This window comes from Dermochelys coriacea, chromosome 4, assembly GCF_009764565.3.
Source record: "Dermochelys coriacea isolate rDerCor1 chromosome 4, rDerCor1.pri.v4, whole genome shotgun sequence".
Taxonomy (NCBI): domain Eukaryota; kingdom Metazoa; phylum Chordata; order Testudines; family Dermochelyidae; genus Dermochelys; species Dermochelys coriacea.
In genome coordinates, this window is record NC_050071.1 from 99,666,651 (window position 1) to 99,693,812 (window position 27,162).

Genomic DNA, 27,162 nt, shown 5'->3' on the forward strand with positions numbered 1-27,162 from the left:
TGCAGGAAAATGCAAATTGTCCGCACATCTCTAAGTGAAACATGAAGTTTTAAATTCTGAAACCCATGCTGTTCTAAGAGTTTCCAATTTGTAGGTGTGGAAGTTTGCACATTTCTAGAACATGAAACTGTCTTGTTACTCACCATATCTTTAATTTGGGACAGCGTGATCTGAAGGGTGACATTCAGTGCTTTATCTGTGTCTTCCACTGGTCTCAGAGCATTTGAATAGTCTCCAAACAGTTCACTGAATAGCATTTGAGCATATTTTCCTTGTGCAGACTCCACACCTACATCAAATAGTATATCAAATATATCACATGAAGTAGTGTGCGTGCTATCCCCAAGGCTCCAAATAGCATTTGTTACTGTTAGAATACATACTGCCATCCAGCTGGTATTATACACATACTGTGCTATACTATCAGGTTTCAGAGTAGCAGCCGTGTTAGTCTGTATTCGCAAAAAGAAAAGGAGTACTTGTGGCACCTTAGAGACTAACAAATTTATTAGAGCATTTATTAGAACTTTTTTTGTTTTGTTTTTTTTCCACCAAATGCATCCGATGAAGTGAGCTGTAGCTCACGAAAGCTTATGCTCTAATAAATTTGTTAGTCTCTAAGGTGCCACAAGTACTCCTTTTCTTTTTGTACTATACTATATTTAATATAGAACATATGTAGCAAATCTGATGAGACCCATGCAGAACAGGTCATTATGTTGTAGTAACTAAATGGATATTATAAAATTAATGTTTTACACCCATTTTATATAACACTCTGCAATAATATAGCCCTTTTCATCCATAGATAAGACAGTCCTTTTCATAGGCGGACAAATACCATTATCCTTATTTTATTGATGGTGGAAAATAAGGCCCAGAGAGAATAAGGCCCAGATATTTAAAGGAATTCAGGCACAGGCATTGCAGTGCGAGCACAGCTAATTGATTTAGGACAGGGGTGGGCAAACTTTTTGGCCCAAGGGCCACATCGGGGAATAGAAATTGTATGACGGGCCATGAATGCTCACAAAATTGGGGCTGGTGATGAGGAGTCTGGGGTGAAGGAGGGTGCTCTGGGCTGGAACTGAGGGGTTCAGAGGGCAGGAGGGGGATCAGGGCTGGGGTAGGGGTGCGGGAAGGGGTGCAGGTTCCAGCAGGAGTTGCAGGCTCTGGGGTGGGGCTGGGGATGAGAAGTTGGGGATGAGGGGTACAGGAGTGGGCTCTGGGCTGGGATTGATGGGTATGGAGAGCAGGAGGGTGATCAGGGCTGGGGTAGGGGCATGGGGAGAGGCTCAGGGGGTGCAGGCTCCAAGCGGCGCTTACCTCAAGCAGCTCCTGGAAGCAGTGGCATGTCCATTCTGTGGCTCCTATGTGGAGGTATGGCCAGGCAGCTCGGCACGCTGCCCTGTCCGCATGCACCTCCCCTGCAGCTCCCATTGGAGTGGGTAGGAGCCAGAGCAGGGCCATGCCATGGCTTCCAGGAGCCATGTGGTGCGGCCCCTGACCCTGCGCCCCAGCTGGGGGCCAGCTTAAAACAGCTTGTCGGCCAGATCCAGCCCGTGGGCTGTAGTTTGCCCACCCCGATTTAGGAGCCTAAATCTCATTTTCAAGAGGGATTTAGGCTTTAGGTGCCTAAATCACAGAAACTGTCAATGGTCTTAGACTCCCAAGTGCCTAAATCCTTTTTTGAAAATGAGATTTAGGCTCCTAAATCAGTTAGATATTGCAACACTGAGCGCACAATGCCAAAATACTTTTCAAAATCTGGCCCAAAGTGATTTGCTTAAACAGTCACTCAGTTGCTGAGCTAAGAATAGAAACCAGGTCTGACTTCCAGTCCTCTACCCTAGCCAATGACTTGTGCTGTCTCCCTACACATAAATATTGTTCTCTACAAGAGAAAGTTGAATACTACTTCTAAAATTTGCTCCTCTTTTATGGCATTCATGTTTGAATAAAAAATTAGATGAATTTTGTTCATTATTTGGACAATGGATAAAGCTGGTTGAATAATTAGTGAATACATTCATTGAATAATTCCTTCAATTAATTTTTGCAATCTTTTCCAAAGAATAGCATATATGTGAAAAAGATTTTTTTTCTGTTATTCATCCGGCTCTACAGATAATCCACTGAAATACTTTCTTTAAAATCATAGATTTACAGATTGCTTTGTCCTCTGAAGTTTCTCTGTGTTGTACTGCATTATCTTTACATGGAGTCATAGACTTCACAAAGCAAAGGACAAGGATGTTAACATTTGTCTGACCTACGCAAATTCAAATTCACACAAGTATGCAGTAAGTATTTCAGAGTACTTCACTCTTCAGCCATTTAGCTGTTCAATTATTAGTACTGCAATTCAGGACTAACTACAGTTCAAACGCCACCTTCACTGGAAAAAAAGCAATCAAAGCTAATGAAACTATTTAAACAGCATTTAGGTTCAACAGTCTGTAATCAGAAAATAGTTATATTTCTGCAGTGCTTACTCAGCAATGAGATAAAATAGCTTGAAACAGTTAAGAGGATACACAGATGCCCAAACTACATTTTTTGTGCACTCAGCATTGTGAAGTCAGTGGATGCACAAGGAATGATGGACGAAGTCATAAGTGTATAAAGCAAGCCATAAGCTGCACACTGGTATGGGGAAGTGCTCTCACCTTGAAGTATCACTGCTGTGAAAACCAACCAAAGGGAGAAGCAGCAGAAGGGCAGGCTGTTTCTCTTCATTTTGAATCCTGAAGTAACTCTGCTCCTCCAGGAACACAAAAATTGTTTTCACCTTCCAAAGCTGAGACAAATTAGTTGTGCAGCAGCACAAAAGCAGTGGAGACATGGATGTGCTGCTGGTAAGAGCTCTGTTCTCAGCGGCAGCAAGTCTCCTGTGTCCTGAGCGGGTCCCCGGTGCGCACCCCACTCTGCCCTGGTAACCTGAGAGCTGCCCGCTCTGATGCTCAGTGAGAAGCCAGACAGATGGGATATCAAGAGGAAACACTTCATGTAAAGCTCATTCTTTTCACGGTGTTATTGGTTCTTTCTTCTTACTGCTAATGCATCAGTAGAAAGTTAGTATATGAAGAATAGTCCATTCACACTCCCTCAATCTGGGTCAGATTCTGTCACCCTTATGTTAGTAGTACTCAGTCTGTGTAGGTCCACTGAAATCAATGAAAATTCTTGCAGAGTAGGTCACTACTCAACATGAGGAACAGTGGCAGAATCTGGCCCCATAAGTATAGAATTCTTCCAGGACAGTTCAATGCCAATTTGATGGAAGCCCAGTGTTACTCATTTGTTTATATTCCTCATATTGTTAGCCAAAGAAATTCGCTACTCTCTTTGTGGTCAAACTGTAGTTTGCTGGCATTGTAGGTGCCTTTCAACTGATAGGGTCATTGTCCACTTCCACCTTGCTCTCTCTCCTTTCCATATAGAATAATCCAGTTTGAAGAAAAGCACCAGGGTTCAGTGAGGGGTCCTAGATCATCATCTTTGCCATCATTTTAGAATAGGCAGTGAAGACTATATATCTAGCTGAAACTGCAAGAGGAAGTGTAGATAATAGAATGAAATTACCAATAACAGAATTTAGTCAGGACACAGCTGGCTTGTGTAATAAGATTATACACTGCACTCACCAGTTTACACTCACCAGTTCTTTCTGGTGAAAGTGAATGGATATTTCCAAACAAAAAATGCTTTCCTTTTAGTAGCATTCTTGGTACCATGTGACCAGTGTATGTGCTTAGCTGGCTACATACACCACTGAGATTTGTGGCCAAGTTTAACAGCTAAAACCAGTAATTTCAATAAGAGTACTTGTAATGAAATCTCTCTGTGTCACATCATCTGCTGAATTCCCAAAAGGAAAAAGGTTTTAAGTAGTTTAGAAATAAGAGAGGTCAAGGTGGCCCATAGATTGTATGTAACATGTTGCTTTTCTCTTTAGGAAGCAGGGGCACACAGCGTTAAAGGGGATAGCTGTGATATTGTCAGGTCAATGTGATCTCAGGGAATAACATCAGTTTGTAGTGTATTTGTCATTAGTCTGGGAGTAGATACTATTGGTGTGTCCTAGTCTGTGGGGAGCTTGCTTCTGATGAGATTGGAGAGATTAGGGGGTTGTTTGAAGGCCAGAAGAGGAGGTTCAGGAAAGATTTATTTCAGGATGGGGTCCCCATTGAGAATGAATTATAGCAGTTTGATGATCATATAGGTTCCAGTATGATGGACAACTAGAGGTGTGTGGTCAGAGGAGGTTTGGATTTCTGTATTGAAGCAGGTTCTCTCGGAGTATTTGGCCTGTTCCAGGAGGCGATTTACTTCTCTAGTGGAGTGTCCTTGTTTGGTGAAGGTGGCTTTGAGTGCGTAAGGTGTATATCCTGCACTTTTTCCTCAGAGTATATTCTGTGGTATCTGAGTGCCTGGCTGTAGATTACAGATTTATTGGTGTTTGGGGTGGTTACTGGATCTATGAAGGTAGATGTGGGTGATGGGATGATCCATGGGTTTCTTGTATATAGTTTTCTGTAGGGTTCTGTGGCTGAAGCTGATTGTGGTGTCCAGGAAATTGGTGCTGGTGTGGGAGTGTTCCAGAGAGAGTTTGGTCATAGAATCATAGAAGATTAGGGTTGGAAGAGACCTCAGGAGGTCATTTAGTCCAACCCACCTGCTCAAAGCAGGACCAACCCCAACTAAATCATCCCAGGCAGGACTTTGTCAAGCCAGGCCTTAAAAACCTTTAAGGATGGAGATTCCACCACCTCCCTAGGTAACCCATTCCAGTGCTTCACCACCCTCTTAGTGAAATCATTTTTCCTCATATCCAACCTAGACCTCCCACACTGCAACTTGAGACCATTTCTTCTTGTTCTGTCATCTGCCACCACTTTGAACAACCTAGCTCCATCCTCTTTGGAACCCGCCTTCAGGTAGTTGAAGACTGCTATGAAGTTGTGGTGGAAATCTATGTGGGACTTATATCCAGAAATTCTTCTTCAAGGTGGCCCAGGAAGAGGTTGGCATATTGAGGAGCCATCCCAGTACCTATGGCTGTTCCCATGTGGCTGGTTTGACCAAAGTGTTTGTTGTTGACTGTAAAGTTGTAATGGGTGAGGATGAAATGGATGAGATGTGCTTGTAGTAGATATCTGTGGGTTGTCCTTTGTCTTGTAAATATTTGAGGTAGGCAGCTATGCCCTCATTGTGAATGATGTTGATGTAGAGGGAAGTGACATCAATGGCGGTGAGGATGGTGTTCTGAAGGAGATTGTTAATGTTATAGTTTGTGGAGGAAGTTGGTTATGTCCTGGAGGAAGCTGGCACCGTGTTGTGAGTGGTTTGAGGATGGTTTCTATGAGTCCCGATATTCCTTCAGTAAGAGTGCTGTGGCCAGATATGATGGGTCTGGGTTCATTTGTTTGTGTATCTTGGGAAGCATGTATAAGGTCCCTGGGGTGAGTTCGTGGAGGAGGAGTTTGTAGAGTTTCTCTAGGAGTTGTTTGGGGAAGGATTGATGATATTCTTAAATTCCTTGATAAATTGTGTTGTGAGGTTGTCTTTGAGTTGTTTATAGTAGGTGGTGTTGGAGAGCTGTTGACAATACCAAGACACATCAACTCAAAGTGGCACCAGATCCAGCCAGAAACAGATGCAAAACCTGCAGACTTATCTCCACTGCTACAGTGATCAACACCCCACGACAACACACCTTTAAAGATCCATGGGTCCTACCCATGGCTACCACAACATGTGGTTTACCTCATCTAGTGCATTAAATGCCCCAATAGTAAACATAGGGCGAAAACAAACAATCACTATTCAGGGCCGGTGCAACCACTAGGCGAACTAGGCGGTTGCCTAGGGCGCCAAGTGGTTGGGGGTGGCGGTGGAGTGGAGGTAAGCTGGGGCAGGGTGGCACGGGGAGGGCCACCTGCAGCAAGTAATGGGGAGGGCGGCGCACAGGGGAACCACTTCCCATTCCAGCTCCCCTCTGCTCCGCCTCCTCCCCTGAGCATCACCCTGCTCTGCTTCTCTCCCTCCCAGGCTTGCGCGCCAAACAGCTGATTGGCACCGCAAGCCTGGAAGGTGGGAGAAGAGGCAGTGTGCTCAGGGAGGAGGCGGAGCAGAGGTGAGCTGGGGTGGGGAGCTGCTGCACGTGGCTCCCCGGGCCGAGGGGGAGGGAGAGGGCGGTGGGAAGCTGCCATGGGGGGGCTGCCCTGGCCGGGGGGGATGGGGGTGGGGAGCTGCCGTGGGGTGGGCGCCTCAGGGCGGAGGGGAAGGGGCGGAGAGCTGCCGCGGAGGCTGGGGAGGTGCAAGGTGGAAATTTCTTCTAGGGCATGAAACCTCCTTGCACCGGCCCTGTCACTATGTTCTCAAATGAACTCATACAGAAAAATGATAAAAGACAAAAATACCATATCACCTGTGGGTGAACACTTTTCACAAAGTGATCACTCTATATCTCACCTATCAGTCCTCATCCTCAAAGGAAACCTGCACAACAATTTCAAAAGACAAACCTGAGAGGTTAAATTCATAACTTTGCTAGACACTAAAAATCATGAGTAAATAAAATAGGGACCACTGGATTTGTGGCTTATCACAACAATCTGTAACCCACTAACAACCCCACCCTCACCTACTTTGCTGACCTCCCACACCCACCTTTCTTCCTTCCCTATGAATGGAGGGGTATTAACAGGCCACTTCACCTTGAATGGTCTCTTGAAATGTGTGTTATATATGGAATAAATTGAATATATATGTTATATATACAAATACATATGGGAACACACTTGCTTCCTCTTATATTTGAGGTGCTGCATGATTTATACTGTTCCAATGTAAAACTTGCATTGCAAAAGAAGTATAAATTTTTATCAGACAATCTTATGCATTATAATGCAAATTTTACAGCACATCAGTCTACAGTATATCTCAAATACGTAATGTTGACATAATTGAGTACATCGTTATCAGGACACTCTGTTGCAAATCTGAGAGTTGGTATAAATAATGTTTGGAGCAGTACACTGGAGGGACAGCACTGTTCATACTCCTTTACTTATGCTAAACCATCTGTTCCACCTTGTATTTAGCTGTGACACTGAACACGTTTCCCAGACATGAAGAAGAGCTCTATGTAAGTTCAAAAACTTGTCTCTCTCACCAACAGCAGCTGGTCCAATAAAAAATACTATCTAACCTACTTTGTGTCTCGTATATCTTGGGATCAACATAGCTATAACACCACTGTATACAACTGTTGCTTATTGTAATTACAGGAGTATGAACAGGACTGTCCCTCAAAGTGTACTGCTCCAAACATTATTTGTACCAACACCCCGATTTGCAACAAAGTGTCCTGATAAAGATATAACATCAATTTATTCCATACATGTATATATATTCCATTTAATGTTCACTATGGAATCCTAAATGGGTGATCAAGTGATAATAAAGAATTAACACTACTATTCCAACAAACAAATTTAACTCAGCCACACATAGTACTTATGTTTCTTCAATTCTTTTCATATGCACTTCAGTTTTATAATACTCACCAATATCAGAATAATAGTTACAGACAATTCTATGTCCCTGTAGCATAGAAAATTGCCATGTGTGTCCTTGCTTCACTAATTGTGGAATAGAGAAATAGAAAAATTGGATGGATAATCCTATGCATTCTCACCTACCTAGAGAGAAAATAAAATCATTCTTGTATTCTCTTACAAAAACTACAAAGACTTTGCCACAAAGAGCCTGGGACTTACTACTGAAGAAGTCTGGAAGAGTTATGTCCCCCCCAACCACGTTTCAAATACATTTCAGAAAAATGAGAATCAAGTAACAGGCAAGAACTTAGGTCTGATATAGAGGAACCTAAGGGGAAGCATTATTCCCCATTGCATCAAGTTTTATTCACAGATGGATTTAAGCACTGAAAATCAGCCAGATGGTTTAAAAACAAACCAACCAACCAAAAAACCTCACACAAACTTGTACTCCTCTCACAAACATTATAAGTTTTCTTATTCTTATATAATGGCCTTATATTAGTGATCAAGCAATAAAACAGGGTTTTTGAGGGAGAGATTGTTTAAGTATAGCTTCATCTATGGAAGTACTATTACAGAAAAAAACATCTTAAGTTTGAATAAAGGTTAAATATGCAATAAAGCAGTTCTCCATTTTCACAACAGCAAGTGGTGCTATAAAGAAAGGCATTAATATCAAGACATTTACAAAAACAATCTAAAGAGAAATGGGCCTTTAAAAATGGAATCAAACCATTAAGCTTTTCAAAAAGGTTTCAGGCAAACTTAAGTTATTTCATTTCAGTGTATCAACCACTAGATGTCTCTATTATCCATCCCATTTACTTCTCAAGGCATTCAAGATGACTTTCTGTTTATCTTATTGAAATCACATGGTATTATTTTTAATCTATTTTGATTAATCCCAGCAAGTGATTATTTGCCTCACACTCATCTATGCCAAAGCAGAAACAAGAAGTTATTTGAAACAGGAAATGATATAAAAGGAAGAAAAATAACTGCACTTGGCTCTTTAGTTTATTCAATATATGACACTGTAGTTGCAAAATGGTTTCAGTACACACAAATATAAATCAGCATTGACAATTGGACAACTTGAGACACCGCTTAAAGTACAATCAGCTTTTGCTGCTGTAGACAATTGTTAAGGTTGCATGGCACAAGCTCCGATTGCTGGTTCTGCCATCTCACAAAGACAAATATCTGAATAAAATAATATACAGATGATTCTGTTTATGGACAGAACATTGTGCCTCTTTTGTATCCTTTGGGGATGATTCATGTAACATTAATTCATCAATGCACTAAGCCTGTTCATATTTTCCATGTCATTTACGTGACATTTTATAACTTCTTTGAGAATCCAGACAAGCAGACGGTTCTGCATGCTGTTCATCAGCAAGACATGCAAAAATCTCTGGATTGGCACATAGCTGCCATCTAAGTGACATCTGGCTGATCATGCACTTTCAAAGAGATTTTAATATCAACAGAAAAATTATTTTTTACATGAACATGTAATTAAAGAGCTTCCAGTTTTAGGTGTTTGATCCTCCACAAATTGAGGTTTTTTTATATTAAAAAAGCTGTTTTAAAATTGGTGTTTTCTATTAAAAGTCAATACTTCTTTTCCTCCCCAAAAAAGTTCTGTGCTCCTTGGACTGAGGTCTCAGCAAATATGTTTCATCAGCCTCCTCCACACAGAATTTTGTAAAAACCCATTCTTATCTTTTTGCTTCAATCAGGATTTTAAAGAGAGTTTAAAACCCTAACTGGAAACCCTCCGGGTATTGTACTGTCACAGGCCTTAAGACTGTCTGTACAATCAAATACCTTCCATCAGAGAACAGCTGAGAAGAACAGATTGGTTTCCAAGGACAGTTTGTGAGAACTGTCTCACAGTCTGGTCCTATTTAAGTTCATGCCAGTTTTTCTCCCTAAAAGCAGTCACATGGGCAGTTTTTTGCTATAGAATATTGTCCTATGATGAATCAAGCAGCATGCTAGTTCTTTTCACAATCACAATCTTTTTTCATCAAATTAATTGCAATCTTAATAGGACTGGGAAGTCAGCTATCAGTACCAGTAATATGGCCCTACTAGGCCCACTTCTCATATTTAGATACAGTGGGGGGGAGGTGATTTATGGTCACCCACCTCCCTCCCTCCCTACTTCCTTCTCTCTCTCAAAATCCCCTACCCCTGAAACCAGCACACTCATTCACACTCTCTTTTGTTTTCTTTCTCTCTCTCTCTCACATACACACACAATAGGAAACACTAAGAAAAATGTCAGCCTATATCAGATAATATGGAATCTTGGCCACACTTTCCAGACAAGGAAAACATATAAGTAGTCCAGCTAGAGTTTGTTTGAAATATTGGCCCCCCCGGTGTATTTTTTTTTTTAGATAAAGATACATAGACACACACGTTTGCTGTCTGCTTTTCATTCAAAACCTGAAGGAGGGTGGCCTTTTCCCCTGAAAGATTTGGTATTATTTATGTGATCTAAAATAAGGTGTCACATTTACTACTGCTTCTTCCCCTAGGATGAATACAAACTAACAAATGTTTTTTGTCTGCTTTTTAGAAACATTTTGTCCCTGGCAGTACAGTCTATCTGCTGAGATCAGAAAATGTTTCGTATACAGCTCTTTATAATTAATATCATGCTCAGCTTTGCACTGTGTCCTTGAATTGTTGATCATAAACGTTCTGTCTTCACACACACACACACAAAAAAACCTCTAGGCCCTAGACACTATAACAGATCATAGGTCTGGCTTTGATAGACATCCCAGTGTTTTAAAATGAACTGGGCTACAGAAATGTTTTCCCTATTACACAGGTGTAAAGAGGACAACTTCAATGCCTTTCTCTGTCTGACTAGCATACTGACATGGAGGACAAAGGAGAGTACCTCTAAATAAAAATTAATCTAACCTGGGAGCAGGGGACAAGTGAGACAGCCCTCCTGCAGTTTGGAACTGTAGATTATAGTAGTTGCTTCAAATACAGTTCCCCCAAACTGAGGGCATATCAGATATTAAAGTGATAGTATACTTGATATTATATAAAGTAAGAGTAAAAGGCAACATTTTAGTTTTACCTCTGTAAGACTCAGGAAGGAAAAACAGCATCCCTTTAAAAACAGTAACTCTGTCTTCACTGTTACTAAAAACATCACACCAATGAGGATCTGTTGAAGGTCTAATGCACTTTGACATCTACCTTATGGATAAACTTACTTCTACCCACCATCAGGGAATAAAGTAAATTTTTATGAGAATTGCCTAAGAATTGGAGCTCCTGTCTTAGTTCCTGAGACTGCAAGAGTTCCCTGCAAATTCAAAGTGAGCTACAACAGAGCTGAAGCAGCACAGTTAGCAATGCAGGCAAGGTACCAAAAGATGCAGATAACTGGGAAAGTAAAAGACACAATGTATCAACCAAAGTGTAACTGTGGCTTTAACAGATACAGTCTTGTAACTCCAGATTAGGTAGGTAAACAGATGATTACTTGAGGGCCTGGCTACACTTGCAGATGTAGAGTGCTGTGAGTTAAACCCGCCTTCAGAGAGCGCAGTAGGGAAAGCGCTGCCGTCTGTCCACACTGACAGGAACAAGCGCACTGGCGTGGCCACATTTGCAGCACTTGCAGCGGCATTGGGAGCGGTGCATTATGGGCAGCTATCCCACAGAGCACCTCTTCCCATTCTGGCACTGTAGCTTGTGGGAAGGGGCAAGGGGGGCATTCTGGTTCCTGTTCCAATGCCCCGTGATGCATTGGTTCGCATCCCAGCAATCCCTCTGCTTCCGTCCACATTTGGCGCCATCTTTCAATGTTTTTTTGTACTGCGCGCTCTGTCTTCCCTTTCGGTCTGTGGGAATGGAGCCCGAACTGCTGAGGAGTATGCTGACAAATCTCGCCAGCATGTCGTGTTTGGCAGTCGAGTTATTCCTTATGATCCAAAGTGACAGTGAGAGCTCCGACAATATCGACTTGAGTAAAGCATATGACACGAGTTTGCTTGTGGCATTCACGGACATGCTCACCACTGTGGAACGCCGCTTTTGGGCTTGGCAAACAAGCATTGAGTGGTGGGATTACATTGTCATGCAAGTCTGCGATGATGAGCAGTGACTGCAGAACTTTCAGATGAGAAAAGCCACTTTCATGGGACTGTGTGAGGAGCTCGCCCCACCCTGCAGTGAAAGGACACGAGATTGAGAGCTGCCCTGATGGTGGAGAAGCGGGTGGCTATTGCAATCTGGAAGCTGGCAACTCCAGACAGCTACCGATCGGTCGCTAACCAGTTTGGAGTGGGAAAGTCGACCGTTGGAATCGTGTTGATGCAAGTTTGCAGACCCATTAATCGCATCCTGCTCAGAAGAACCGTGACTCTGGGTAACGTTCATGACATTGTGGCTGGCTTTGCACAAATGGGTTTCCCGAACTGCGGAGGGGCAATAGATGGCACATATATTCCAATTCTGGCACTAGCCCACCTAGCCTCTGAGTACATTAATCGGAAGGGGTATTTCTCTATGGTTCTCCAGGCGCTTGTGGATCACCATAGGCATTTCATTGACATTAACGCAGGCTGGCCCGGAAAGGTGCATGATGCTCACATCTTTTGGAACACTGGCCTGTTCAAGAAGCTGCAAGCCAGGACTTTTTTCCCAGACCAGAAGATCACTGTAGGGGAAGTCGAAATGTCCATTGTGATCCTTGTAGACCCCGCTTACTCTTTAATGCTGTGGCTCATGAAACCCTACACAGGGAGCCTTGACAGCAGCAAGGAGTGGTTCAACAACAGGCTGAGCCGGTGCAGAATGACTGTGGAGTGTGCTTTTGGCCATTTAAAGGGCCGCTGTCGCTCTCTGTATGGGAAGCTGGACCTGGCCGATGACAGCATCCCCAAGGTTATATCCGCGTGCTGTACCCTCCATAACATTTGTGAAGGGAAGGGTGAACAAATCACTCAGGCATGGAACTCGGAGGTTCAACACCTGGAGGCTGAATTTGAACAGCCAGAGAGCAGGGCTATTAGAGGGGCCCAGCGCCAGGCTGCAAGGATTAGGGATATCTTGAGGGAGCAATTTGAGGCTGAAAGCCAGCAGTAATGCCTGGTGCCCTGCATGGGAGTGAAGTGGTTCCAATGTTAGTAGGAATCTATGTTTGCTATGCTGACTTGCAGTGCCACATTTCTTTCCTGGGCTAAGGTATCTTTTACTTTATGCAATAATAAAGAAAGTTTTCAAAGCCAAAAAATCCATTTATTGAAAAGAAACACAACTGCTTGGGAAACAGAAAGGGCAAGGGGGTGGGGTGGGGAACAGTACAATCACAGATTTGCGTATGTCCTGTTATCATACTCAGCCTTCCTGTCTGGAGTGCTGTGCAATGAGTGCTGCACTTCAGGATGGCTATCCTGCATGGTGATGGGGGTTGAGTGCAGTGGGTAAGGGGCATAGTTTTCAGGGCTGGGTGGTGAAGCTACAGGTGTTGGAGAAGCTGGTGGCGGTAATAACCTGGATGTTCGGAAAAGTGGGTTGGAGGTGACATGGGGGCACAAGGGAAAGAGTTTTGGGACAAGGACTGCAGGCACGGTAGTGCTCCACCTGCATGGCTACGAGCACCTGGATCGAGTCCGCTTGGCTCTCCATAATGCTTATCAGCCAATGTGTGCTTTGCTGCCGGCTTTTATGCCGGCACTCCTCATTCTGCTGGCAGATCCTCCTTTCACTGTCCCGCCACTCCGGCACTTTTCAATTTTCATTACTTGAATGCTGCATTACTTCATGCAATCTCTTCCTTGCTTCTAAGTGGTCTCTTTTTGATTCCTTGGAGTCTTTTGGCTGACGATAACACAGACGGCTGAGATCTCAAGGTTGCACCTGTAAAGGCAAAATGCAACACTTAACAGAGGCAGCATTGTTCACACCAGACAGAGCAATGATTCCCCCACACTTAAGGGCAAGCACAGTCTACACAATAGCATAATTTGCCAGTCCCAAAGCGAGCGCACATAACCCACAGAAGCTCCAAAATGGTAAGGACAGGGTCAAGCATGACTTATCGTTTCATTGCTGTACTGTACTCTGCGTTTCTGTGCCTTGGGAGAGCCAACAGAAGCAGGAAGCCCCTATACTGAACACTGTCCCCACATTTTCAACAGGAGTTCATCCTGGAAGATATCTCGCTGCTGAGGGTGACCTGGGAAGCAAGGGAGGGTCTTCTACTGCAATGCGGCTTCCGCTCTGGCCCATATGCAGCTTGCCTGTGTGCATGTCATGCATGCACCTCACAGCACAGGGGTGTGGACAAGTTAGCCTGATTGGGACAAGGACCACAGTGGCTCTCCTGAGAAACCTGTGCAAGCGCATTGCCCAAGTTCTGGATGAGACCTTTGAAGAGATCACTGAGGCCAATTACCGTGATGTGAGGGAGCATATCAATGCCCCATTCCACATCTAGGCATGCATGCAGCCCTCACCCTCCTCACTCCAAGAGCCCACACCGAATAACTTCCTTCCCAAAATAAAAGACGCTTACCGGGAACCTCCTCTGGTGTTTGCTCCTCCTCCTCCTCCCGCCTTGTTAAACTGTGCTCTGAAGTGTCCATGGTGGTATTTGGAATGGAGGTGGGATCAGCCCCAAGTATTGTGTCCAGCTCTTTGTAGAAACAGCAGGTCGTGGGGGCAGCACTGGAGCGGCGGTTTGCCTCGCAGGCTTTGTGGTAGGCATTCCGCAGCTCCTTCACTTTAAACCTGCACTGCAGTGCGTCCCGGTCATGGCCCCTTTTCATCAGGTCCCTTGATATCTGCCCAAAGATATCGTAATTCCTATGGCTGGAGCGCAGCTGGGACTGGACTGCTTCCTCCCCCCAAACACTGATGAGGTCCAGCACCTCGCCATTGCTCCATACTGTGGATCGCCTGGCGTGTGGAGGCATGGTCACCTGGAAAGATTTGCTGAGAGCACTCCATGCCTGGCTGAGCAAACAGGAAGGGGATTTTCAAAATTCCCAGAAAATTTAAAGGGCGGGTCTGACGGTTGGTCACCTGAGGGCAGGGCAGTAGAGTTCAAAGTGATGACCAGAGTGGCTAGCATACCCATTGTAGGACACCTCTGGAGGCTGATCAGAGAGCACTAATAGACCAGGGCATCCACACTGGCGCCGCGGCGCTCCAGCGGGGGCGCACCAAACGTTATTCCACTTGTCAAGGTGGAGTACCAGCAGAGCTGTAGCCGCAGAGTCAGTGCGCTCTACGTGCCTTGCCAATGTGGACGGGTCATGAGTTAGAGCACACTGGGCTGCTTTACCGCGCTGTAACTCGCATGTGTAGTCAAGCCGTCTATCTCATTCACTGACTGTATTTAACAATTGCTGTAGAGTTTTGCGAGTAAAGCTTCCCTTTTAATATACATACCTTTAAAAAATATTTACAGACATATTTCCAATGGAAAATTTGTGCTTACCCAAGCATTTATTTTATTTGACTAATGTCCAGTGCTACTCAAAGTGGATTTTTCCTTCTCTCTAATAGTTGGAGGTGGAGACCAAACTTACTCTGCTGCATCCAAGGCTTTGAACCACCATGTTAGTAAACAACTCCTGGAATCAGAGTCTTCCAGAGTTGACAAATAATAAACGTCATGTTAACAATTAAATATCTGTGATTTTTTTTTAAAAAAAGAGTGACAAAGTAATGACTGTACAAAATAAATTATCCCAGAGCAAAACCTTCTTATTTAGGTCTGACAACTGTCACTATAGGATATACCAAGCAGCATTTATTCCTGTCAGAGAGTTTATTAAAACATTCCTTTTCTGATGGACAGTTTTAGGTTATTAAGTAGCTGATGATATACTTCAGACTCTCCCTCAGCTTGAGCTTAAGTGTGGGGAGGAAAAAAATCAGCCCTGTACGCGGCACTTTTGAGGAGGAGAGGCTGTGGATGGTAACCGCAGATTTTGATCTCAGTAACACCAGTGTAAGTCCAGAACAACTCTGCTGCTGTCAATGAAATTATTCTGGATTTACACCAATGTCACCAAACTCACTATCTGGCCCTAAGTGGTCTCTGAAGATCTCTCTAGGCTTTGATAGAGAAAGCCTCCTTTAAAAAGATTTGTGGTAGGAGAGAAATGGCAGAGGTGGAGACTCCTGCTGAAGAGGATTCCAGAGATTGTCAACAGGGGTCTGTATTTCTGGGCCCTGGTCTACACTAGGCATTGAGGTCGAATTTAGCAGCGTTAAATTGATGTAACCCTGCACCCGTCCATATGACGAAGCCCTTTTTTTCGACTTAAAGGGTTCTTAAAATCAATTTCCTTACTCCACCCCCGACAAGGGGATTAGCGCTGAAATCGGTTTTGCTGGGTCGAATTTGGGATACTGTGGACGCAATTAGATGGTATTGGCCTCCGGGAGCTATCCCAGAGTGCTCCATTGTGACCACTCTGGACAGCACTCTCAACTCAGATGCACTGACCAGGTAGACAGGAAAAGGCCCGCGAATTTTTGAATTTCAATTTCCTGTTTGGCCAGTGGGGCAAGCTGCAAGTGACCATGCAGAGCTTATCAGCAGAGGTGACCATGCTGAGCTCATCAGCAGAGGTGACCATGATGAAGTCCCAGAATCGCAAAAGAGTTCCAGCATGGACCGAACGGGAGGTACCGGATCTGATCGCTGTATGGGGAGAGGAATCCGTGCTATCAGAACTCCGTTCCAGTTTTCGAAATGCCAAAACATTTGTGAAAATCTTCCAGGGCATGAAGGACAGAGGCCATAACAGGGACCCGAACCAGTGCCGCGTGAAAGTTAAGGAGCTGAGGCAAGCCTACCAGAAAACCAGAGAGGCGAACGGCTGCTCCGGGTCAGAGCCCCAAACATGCCGCTTCTATGATGAGCTGCATGCAATTTTAGGGGGGTCAGCCACCACTACCCCAGCCGTGTTGTTTGACTCCTTCAATGGAGATGGAGGCAACACGGAAGCAGGTTTTGGGGACGAGGAAGACGATGATGAGGAGGCTGTAGATAGCTCACAGGAAACAAGTGGAGAAACCAGTTTTCCCGACAGCCAGGAGCTGTTTCTCAACCTGGACCTGGAGCCAGTACCCCCCGAACCCACCCAAGGCTGCCTCCCAGACCCACCAGGCGGAGAAGGGACCTCTGGTGAGTGTACCTTTTAAAATACTATACAAGGTTTAAAAGCCAGCATGTTTAATGATTAATTTGCCCTGGCATTTGTGGCTCTCCTGGATATACCCCCAAAGCCTTTGCAAAAGGTTTCTGGGGAGGGCAGCCTTATTCCATCCACCATGGTAGGACACTTTACCACTCCAGGCCAGTAGCACGTACTCGGGAATCATTGTAGAACAAAGCATTGCAGTGTATGTTTGCTGGTGTTCAAACAACATCCGTTCTTTATCTCTCTGTGTTATCCTCAGGAAAGTGATATCAGTCACGGTCACCTGGTTGAAATAGGGTGCTTTTCTTAAGGGGACAATCAGAGGTGCCCGTTCCTGCTGGGCTGTTTGCCTATGGCTGAACAGAAATGTTCCCCGCTGTTAGCCACGCGGGCGGGGGGAGGCGAGGCAAAATGTGACCTTGTAACGAAAGCACATGTGCTACGTATGTAATGTTAACAGCACGGTTTACTGTGAAAGAGTGTATTGTTCTATAAAATGTGTCCTTTCAAATACCACTGTCCCTTTTTTTTTTCCTCCATCAGCTGAATGTGTTTCAAGGATCACAGGATCTTCTCCTTCCTAGAGGCTAGTGAAGATTAGAAGGCAAAAAAACCGCACTTGCGATGAAATGTTCTCTGAGCTCATGCTGTCCTCCCACACTGACAGAGCACAGACAAATGCATGGAGGCAGACAATGTCAGAGTGTAGGAAAGCACAAAATGACCGGGAGGAGAGGTGGTGGGCTGAAGAGAGTAAGTGGCGGGCTGAAGAGAGGGCTGAAGCTGAAAGGTGGGGGCAGCGTGATGAGAGAAGGCAGGATTCAATGCTGAGGCTGCTGGAGGATCAAACTAATATGCTCCAGCGTATGGTTGAGCTGCAGGAAAGGCAGCAGGAGCACAGACTGCCGCTACAGCCCCTGTGTAACCAACCGCCCTCCTCCCCAAGTTCCATAGCCTCCTCACCCAGATGCCCAAGAACGCGGTGCGAGGGGGCCACCGGCCACCCAGCCACTCCACCCCAGAGGATTGCCCAAGTAACAGAAGGCTGGCATTCAGTAAGTTTTAAACTTTTAAAGTGCTGTGTGGCCTTGTCCTTCCTTCCTCCAGCACCCCTCCTGGGCTACCTTGGTAATTATCCCCCTATTTGTGTGATGAATTAATAAAGAATGCATGAATGTGAAGTAACAATGACTTTATTGCCTCTGCAAGCGGTGATCGAAGGGACGGGAGGAGGGTGGTTAGCTTACAGGGAAGTAGAGTGAACCAAGGGACGGGGGATTTCATCAAGGAGAAACAAACAGAACTTTCACACCGTAGCCTGGCCAGTCATGAAACTGGTTTTCAAAGCTCCTCTGATGCGCACCGCACCCTCCTTGTGCTCTTCTAACCGCCCTGGTGTCTGGCTGTGCGTAACCAGTAGCCAGGCAATTTGCCTCAACCTCCCACCCCGCCATAAACGTCTCCCCCTTACTCTCACAGATATTGTGGAGCTCACAGCAAGCAGTAATAACAGTGGGAATATTGCTTTTGCTGAGGTCTAACCGAGTCAGTAAACTGTGCCAGCGTGCTTTTAAACGTCCAAATGCACATTCTACCACCATTCTGCACTTGCTCAGCCTGTAGTTGAACAGCTCCTGACTACTCTCCAGGCTGCCTATGTATGGCTTCATGAGCTATGGCATTAAGGGACAGGCTGGGTCCCCAAGGATAATTATAGGCATTTCAACATCCCCAATGGTTATTTTCTGGTCTGGGAAGAAAGTCCCTTCCTGCAGCTTTTGAAACAGACCAGAGTTCCTGAAGATGCGAGCGTCATGTACCTTTCCCGGCCATCCCACGTTGATGTTGGTGAAACGTTCCTTGTGATCCACCAGTGCTTGCAGCACTATTGAAAAGTACCCCTTGCGGTTTATGTACTCGCTGGCTTGGTGCTCCGGTGCCAAGATAGGGATATGGGTTCCGTCTATGGCCCCACCACAGTTAGGGAATCCCATTGCAGCAAAGCCATCTACTATGACCTGCACATTTCCCAGGGTCACTACCCTTGATATCAGCAGATCTTTGATTGCGTTGGCTACTTGCATCACAGCAGCCCCCACAGTAGATTTGCCCACTCCAAATTGATTCCCAACTGACCGGTAGCTGTCTGGCGTTGCAAGCTTCCACAGGGCTATTGCCACTCGCTTCTCAACTGTGAGGGCTGCTCTCATCTTGGTATTCTTGCACCGCAGGACAGGGGAAAGCAAGTCACAAAGTTCCATGAAAGTGCCCTTACGCATGCGAAAGTTTCGCAGCCACTGAGAATTGTCCCAGACCTGCAACACTATGCTTCCCACCAGTCTGTGCTTGTTTCCCTGGCCCAGAATCAGCGTTCCACTGCATGAACCTGCCCCATTAGCACCATGGTGCCCACACTGGCAGGGCCCGTGCTTTGAGAGAAGTCTGTGTCCATGTCCTCATCACTCTCGTCATCGCGCTGATGTCGTCTACTCGCCCGGTTTCACTTTGCCAGGTTCTGGTGCTGCATATACTGCTGGATAATGCGTGTGGTGTTTAATGTGCTCCTAATTGCCAAAGTGATCTGAGCGGGCTCCATGCTTGCCATGGTATGGCGTCTGCACAGAAAAAAGACGTTGAATGATTGTCTGCTGTTGCCCTGATGGAGGGAGGGGCGACTGACGACCTGGCTTACAGGGTTGGCTTACAGCGAATTAAAATCAACAAAGGGGGCGGCTTTGCGAAGAAACTGAATGTCTGCCTCAAGGATAGAACTCAAAACCTCAAGGACAGAACTCAAAACTGGGTCTAGCAGGCCGTCAATTTCGCAGAGGGAGGGAGGGAGGAGAAAATGAATACAAAACAAATCTGGTCTATTTCTTGTTTTGAGCCACTTCATCTATCTTTATACATCATGCTGGCAGCAGACTGTGCAGTACGACCGCTAGCCTTCCTCACCTCCTGGGTGCTTGGCAGAAGATGGTGCAGTATGACTACTGGCCATCGTCTTCCGCTGGCTGCAAATTAAAAGACAATGCACTACCGGTAGGACTCAATCGCCATGAGACGAAACAAGAGAAATGACCTGGCTGAATCACTCCCACGTTTGCCCAGGCCCCCAGTTAAAAGAGCACCAGGACTATGTCAACGACGGCTACCAGTCATACTGCACTGTCTGCTGCCAAAAGGCAATAAACTGCTGCTGTGTAGCAATACAGTACCATGTCCGCCAGCACCCAGGAGACATACGGTGACGGTTAGATGAGCAGGCTCCATGCTTGCCGTGGTATGGCGTCTGCAGAGGTAACTCAAGAAAAAAGATGCAAAATGATTGTCTGCCCTTGCTTTTACGGAGGGGGCCTGACGATATATACCCAGAACCACCCGCGACAATGTTTTAGCCCCATCAGGCACTGCGATTTCTACCCCGAATTCAAATGGGCAGTGGAGACTGCGGGAACTGTGGGATAGCTACCCACAGTGCAAAGCTCCGGAAGTCGACTGTTGCCTTGGTACTGTGGACACAGTCTGCCGACTACATGCACTTAGAGCATTTGTGTGGGGGGGACACACACTCGACTGTATAAAAACACCTTCTACAAAACCGACTTCTATAAATTTGACCTAATTTCGTAGTGTGGACATACCCTTAGCCACATACAGCCACAGGAGCTGTAGTCTCATCCTTGAAGGGAGTGTGGAGGGAAGGTCTAGCCTGATTCTTACTCCCAAGGTTCCTTACCATCTTGGAGTAGTCCCTTGAAAACGAGGACTACAGAGAGGAGTCACAAATGTCATTTCTTGCTTATCTTTAGATATTGTGACATGTTGGGAGCCCTCAGCAGTAGACCAGGCCTCACAAGGTGTCTCCACCGGCCTTTCAATTTACAACCAAAATGCCTAAATCAAGAAAGCACAATCAATTTAGGTATAAGTTGGTTCAAACTCACGCTTTTGGCTGTTCAGGTGCTCGCCTGAAAACCTGGGCCCACGTCAGCAAACTGCCAGCGTTTTGGGCACAGCAGCTACAAATGCTGTCAAAGAGAGAAAACATAAGTCAGTAGCCAGAGGAAATCTCCGCAGAGGCCTAGGGATGCTAAAAATGTAATAAAAGTGTCAATTATCCCTTAGTTTCATATTCGAAACTGCTAGCATTTGCACAGTCTGGCCCTGACACAAAGCAGTTGCCAATGGCTGCCTGGTGACTGACTGTGCAGTAGGGCTCTGGCCCAAACTTTTTGAAGGGCAAATCTAGTAATACTCTATAATCCACTGCGCAGAGCCTTAACTTTAGATGACATCACCTTAATAGAGATTGCAAAAAAGAAGAATTGTCCAAGAGAGCTAGCAACTAGCTGGCAAGACATACTGAAGTTTCATTTCTTGCATGATTCCCCCCAGCCAAGTAACAGACATGGAACTGCTAGCTATCAGGAGGCAAAGGGAAGTATGCATTGCATTTAACTTGGTAGTCAGAAAACAGTAACTTTTGTCTTAAGCATCACTTAGATATAGTTCCTTCTGACCAGAAGAAAGCGAGGGTTAAAATAAATAAGGTATATAATATTTGTGTCAAATTCAATGCATTTCAAAGGGTTGCTTGATGCCAACATGAGGGTCAACCTGTAACACACTAAATGTGTACTTAGTACCATCAAACAAAGACGGCTCCGCTATAATATAGGTAAAACAATATTGTACAACACTGATGGCCACTGCATACTTTTTAAAGCTATAGCTGAATGGCACATGGGCCAGCAGATACCCTGTGATGTAAATGATTTGGCCACAGTGCCCATGGTTTGTGCTCTGGCAATAAACTGCTATAGTTTTATGTGCTTTTTTTCCTGCTTATCTGCCATTTTAGGTCCAGCTATGTTTCCTCGTGTGGTTCTTCCAGATGCTTAACAAGAGGCATTGACAATTTCTCCTACGCACTGGTAGAGCAGCCCATTTTTTGGTGTATGGAGTGGTGTTCCCCACACAGGCAGAAAGGGGGCATAACAAGTACATTTTAGAACTTAAACCTGCTTTCTAGCAGCAAAAGATCCCTCCTTCCCTTAGCCCTCTGCCTGTGGTAAAGCCAAGGTGTCCACTGGGGACTCCATTACCATCTCCATTAACTGCTCCTGGCTGGCAGAGTCCAACTGAACTTCCAGCTCCTCATGGCTCCTCTCCTTAACACAAAATATCTCTCCTCCAGGAGCTCCTGTGCTATCAACTACCAGTTTAGGTTGGGTGATGGAGTTTGGCTGAGGATACAGTTTAATTCCTGGTGGAACATACACATAATGCAGATAACATGGTATTTACTCTGTGGCCCTTGGTTGGTTTCTTTAATCAATTTGTCTCTGGTACTTTCCCAGCTTTTTGTTTCAGGGTGGTCAATGACAAGTGTGAGCAGCTGACCAGCCAATACTGATGCACCTTAGCATTTCTCTAGGAGGTTTCCAGACATGCTCCTCACCCCACAATGAGGTGAAGGTACAGACATCCTCAAGGGACCAGGCAGCAGTGCATCACAGCATTTCAATAAGCCCTGCTTAAAAGAGAAAGCTCTGTACCTGGAAGCTGCTATGAAAATAGCTTGCAATTGACCCTCATGCAGCCTATACTGCCACTTGTATTGGTAGGTGGTTTCTGGATAGGTTGACCCCTGGATGTCAGAGTTGCCTGTAAACTATAGAGACCCCAAAACAATGTATTTCAGTCATGTTAGCTTAACATGATTGAAAAGTCCTTGTACTGCTCATTTGAAGATTCCATACATACAGCCTTAACAGTGAGCACTCTCTTCTATTGCTGAGGGAATTCCGCACCAAAAAATTTAAAATAATGCACCTAAAAATTATGTGCATAATATTTTAAAATTCTGCAAAATTTGTCAATAAATAAATGTGGCATGGCAGTGGGGAGCACAGACCACCGGCTGCATAGAGGTGGGAGATCACCCTGAAGCCCCCACCTCCTCCGGTACAGGGACTCAGCAGCGAGGCTGCACCTGACCCTGACACACTCCAAAGCCCTGTCCCTCGGTGCCTGGCATACCAGGTGTGGGCAGGCAGGCATAGCCCAGCAGGATCCAAGTGTGGAGAAGCTTAGTGTGGGAGGATCCAGGTGTGGGGTGAGAGTTTCTATGTGGGGCAATCTGGGTGTGGGCAGCTCAGTGGGAGAGCTGGATGCACAGGGGCTCATTGGGGGGTTCCAGGTGCAGGGGCAATGGGATTCTGCCATGGATCCAGTGAAGATGGTTGGGACTCAGGATGTGGAGAAATAGAACCTGGCAGGGGGGGGTCTGGGTGTAGGAGGGCTCAGTGGAGGATCCGAGTGATGGGGGAATGGGGCTTGATGGGGTGGGGGTCCAGCTGCAGCTGGCTGAGGCTCAGTGGGGTGAGGGGTCTGGGGGGCTCATCGGAGGGGTTGAGGTGTAAGGGGGCAGGGCTTGTCCGGGTGACGGTTCAAGGGGCCTGCTTAACCAGGGAGCCCCAGCTGCTACTGAAGGTACACCGCCTGTCAGACTCCCACTTCCCCTTCCTGAATCCCCTATCCCCTTTTCTTCTCCATCCCCCTCCCCTCACTCCCACATTCCCCTCCCCCTGCCCTATTCCACCCCCTCTTTCTTCCCCACTGCCTCTTTCCCCTACCTCCACTTCCCTCATTTTACCCAGCCCCATCACAGACACTCACTGTTGCACAGAAAACAGGAAGGCTTCCAGCACACACCAGGGAAGCAAGCCTGGCATTAGGACCCAGGAAGCGGCATTCAGCAGAGCCCAGACTCAGCCTCCTTCAGCTGTGCAGCTCTGCGCCCGCAGAAATGAGAGAGGGGACACAGGCAAGTATGCCCATATGCCCCCCCCATGCCTCACCTCTGTTTGGAGGGGGGCAATCCTGCCCAAAACTGCATTCAGGGTCATCCCCTACAGCGGGGTGGGCAAACTTTTTGGCCCGAGGGCCGCATCAGGGTGCAAAACTGTATGGAGGGTTGGGCAGGGAAGGCTGTGCCTCCCGAAACAGGCTGGACCCCGCTCCCATTCACCTACTCCCTGCCCCCTAACTGCCCTCCTCAGAACCCCCAACCCATCCAACGCCTCCTGCTCCTTGTCCCCTGACTGCCCCCTCCCAGGACCCCCTGCCCGGGACTCCCATGCCCTATCCAACCCCCCCTGCTCCCTATCCCCCAACTGCCACAACCCCTATCCACAACTCCACACCTAAGCACCCCCAGGACCCCTATCCAACCCCCCCCCCGCAAGAACCTTCACCCCATCCAATTGCCCCCTGACTGCCTACCAGGACTCCCCACTACCGCTCCATCCTTACCATGCCCCTCAGAGCAGCAGAAGCTCTCAGCCCCACCACCTGGACAGAGCCAGCCACACTGCCCACGTTGCAGGGGCCAGGGGCTAGCCTCTGAGGCCAGGGTCCTGCGGGCCATAGCTTGCCCACCTCTCCCCCTCCCAACTTCTGTACCATTTTCTGCACAAATTCCATGGGGGAGCCCTTTTCTGCACACACATAGTCATACTGAATCTCCCCTAGGAGTACTCTTCGTATCAGACTAAAGAGCTTGAAATGGATTGTATTTAACAAAGAGACAGGGCAGAGCAGAGTGCTGGGGCAACCTGCTGTTAAGAACACAGGCTGCTGCATTGTGCACAAGTTAAAGCTCTTGCAGAGTATAGCCAGATTCCTATAATAGGAATGCAGTACAAGCCTGTCACAAATGCATGAAACATCATGGCTAGGTCCATGACAGATAACTTTCTGGCAAGCTGCACAAAGGTTTTTCATACATCTGAAAGCATTATGGAGTACAGAATAATACTAGACAGTTAATAAACTAGAACCTCAATCTTGCTTCCATGCACCTTTAGCCAGTTGCTTTTCATCTAGTCATTGATTTTGGCCAGGCCCTGAAAATGCTTGGAGATGGTACTGCTTACATTTAATGTAAAGATATAGAAATGGATGTTGTCTGTATGATCTCCCTCAACAGCTTCCTATAGGAAGGACAGTTGCCCCTAAAAATCCCACCCAGGGGAATGACCTGAACCTTATCAGGGTATTTCCATTTGGCTGTAACTCCCTGGACATGGAATTTGATGATCAGACAATACAAAGCATTGTAGAAAGGGCCAGGTGCAATCAGCATGGATGTTCTCTTTGCCTATAAAGGAGAAAATCACCCACCAGAGCAACAAGTGGTGTATCTGTCTAATGTCCTGGACTGGTTCTAGCAAATTATGGCCCGGGGGCCACATCCAGCCCTCCAAATGTTTTAATCTGGCCCTCAAGCTGTCAACAAGAAGCAGGGTCTGGGTCTTGCCCCACTCCGCATGACTCCTGGAAGCAGCAGCATGTCCCCAGTCTGGCTCCTGCACATAGGAGCAGCCAGGGGGTTCCACATGCTGCCCCCCACCCCAAGCACCACCCCCATAGCTCCAATTGGCCAGGAACTGCAGCCAATAGGAGCTGCAGGGGTGGCGCCTGCACAAAGGGCAGAATGCAGAACCACCTGGCTGCACCTCTGTATAGGAGCCAGAGAAGGGACATGCTGCTTTTTCTGGGAGCTGGTTGAGGTAAGTGCCACCCGGAGCCTGCCCCCAACCCCCTCCTGTGTCCCTGCCCCAGGCATGATCCCCCTCCTGGCCTCCAAACCCCTCAGTCCCAGCCTGGAGCACCCTCCTGCACCCCCAACTCCTCATCCCAAGCCCAACCCCAGAGCCTGCCCCCCACAGCCAGAACCCTCATTCCTTCCTGCACCCCAACCCCCAATTTAGTGAGCATTCATGGCCCGTCATACAATTTCCATACACAGATGTGGCCCTCAGGCCAAAAAGTTTGCCCACCCCTGAACTAGCTACTCAACTTCAGGGGGTATAGAACAGAGCCAGGAGCACTGTCAGCCTCTCTTGAGACCTCCCTATCTCCAACTTTCCTGCAGTCCAGAGCCTGAGTCAACTCTGGCACACAGAACCTCAATTATGAGAAATTTTATTGCCTGATTGACTGGGCACCAGCCTACTTCCTAGACATTTGATAACTGCTTATGCAGTAGCATTACTGGTATGGTTCTGACAAGCAGAGTAAACACTGGGCACTTTAAGTAGTGTGTAATTGAAGAAGGCACCACTACCATAATCATACTAGCAGGATGTACCTATGTGGAAGTTTCCTCTCAGTGATCACAATTCCTTTAGTCATTAGCTATTACATTTCCAGACTCTGCATGTTACATTTTTAAGGGTGAGAACTGAATGAATTTGTAATCATTTATCATTTCTGAAAATTTCTTGCATAAAGTGAGATAATCCCATTGTTTCTTAAATCAATGAATGCTGTTAAATTGGAATAAAAGGGGATGCATCATCCTTGAAAAAAGATGACTGTCACACACACACACACACTTTGGTACTGGAGCTTAAATTATAACTGTCACTTTGGGATTCTGGTTGATGAGACATGAAACTCTTGAAGGCTAAGTAGAAAAAAGTTTTAGTCAGTGCCCTGCCTGGTTTGAGCCAGACTCGCTAGCCTGCTGCAAACCAAGACCCAGGTCTGAACCATGTCCCCTAACAGCTGTAGGCTTAACTGAAAGCAGTTTAAGAAGTGTTCCTGTCTTTAACAGTCAGATGCCCAACTCCCAATTGGGTCTAAACCCCAACTAAATCCATAAAGCTTATACAGGGTAAACTCAAAATTGTTCGCCCTCTACAACACTGATAGACATATGCACACAGCTGTGTGCCTGCCTCTGCCCCTCCCCCCTGTATTAATACATACTCTGGGTTAATTAATAAGTAAAAAGTGATTTTATTAAATACAGAAAGTAGGATTTAAGTGGTTCCAAGTAGTAAGACAGAACCAAGTGAATTACCAAGCAAAATAAAATAAAACACACAAGCCTATGCCTAATACAGTAATAAAACTGAATACAGAGAAACTCTCACCCTTGAGACGTTTCAATAAATTTCTTTCACAGACTGGACCCCTTCCTAGTCTGGGCACAATCCTTTCCCCCAATACAGCCCTTGTTCCAGCTCAGGTGGTAGCTAGGAGATTTCTCATGACTGCAGCCCCTTTTGTTCTATTCCACCCACATACATACATACACACACACACACACACACACACACACACACACCTCTTTTGCATAAGGCAGGAGTCCTTTGTCCCTCTCTGGGTTCCCATCCCTCCTCCTCAATGGAAAAGCACCAGGTTAAAGATGGATTCCAGTTCAGGTGACATGATCAGACGTCACTGTAAGACTTCATCACCCACTTGCCAGCACACATGTATACAGGAAGACTTAGAAGTAAAACAGAGCCATCTACAGTCAATTGTCCTGGTTAATGGGAGCCATCAAGATTCCAAGCCACCATTAA

General features: G+C 46.2%; 1 protein-coding gene across 5 annotated transcripts in view; it reads right to left on the reverse strand.

Annotated features, from left to right (window-relative positions):
* The window catches only part of CHRNA9 (cholinergic receptor nicotinic alpha 9 subunit), a 37,850-nt gene that overhangs the window by 9,872 nt on the left and 816 nt on the right, over positions 1–27,162 (reverse strand). For 4 of the 5 annotated variants that reach the window (XR_006281121.1, XM_038399769.2, XM_043513935.1 and 1 more), the window contains exons 1-2: positions 2,670–4,517; positions 144–289 (exon numbers count right to left, since the gene is read on the reverse strand). Coding sequence is in view for 4 of the 5 variants with exons in the window: in XM_038399769.2 (XP_038255697.1) it covers positions 144–289; positions 2,670–2,739 (216 nt within the window). In the remaining variant the exon portion in view is untranslated. Of the gene's footprint in view, positions 1–143; positions 290–2,669; positions 4,518–20,724; positions 20,809–27,162 lie in introns of those variants that run through there. The other variant, XM_038399771.2, reaches the window with a different exon arrangement.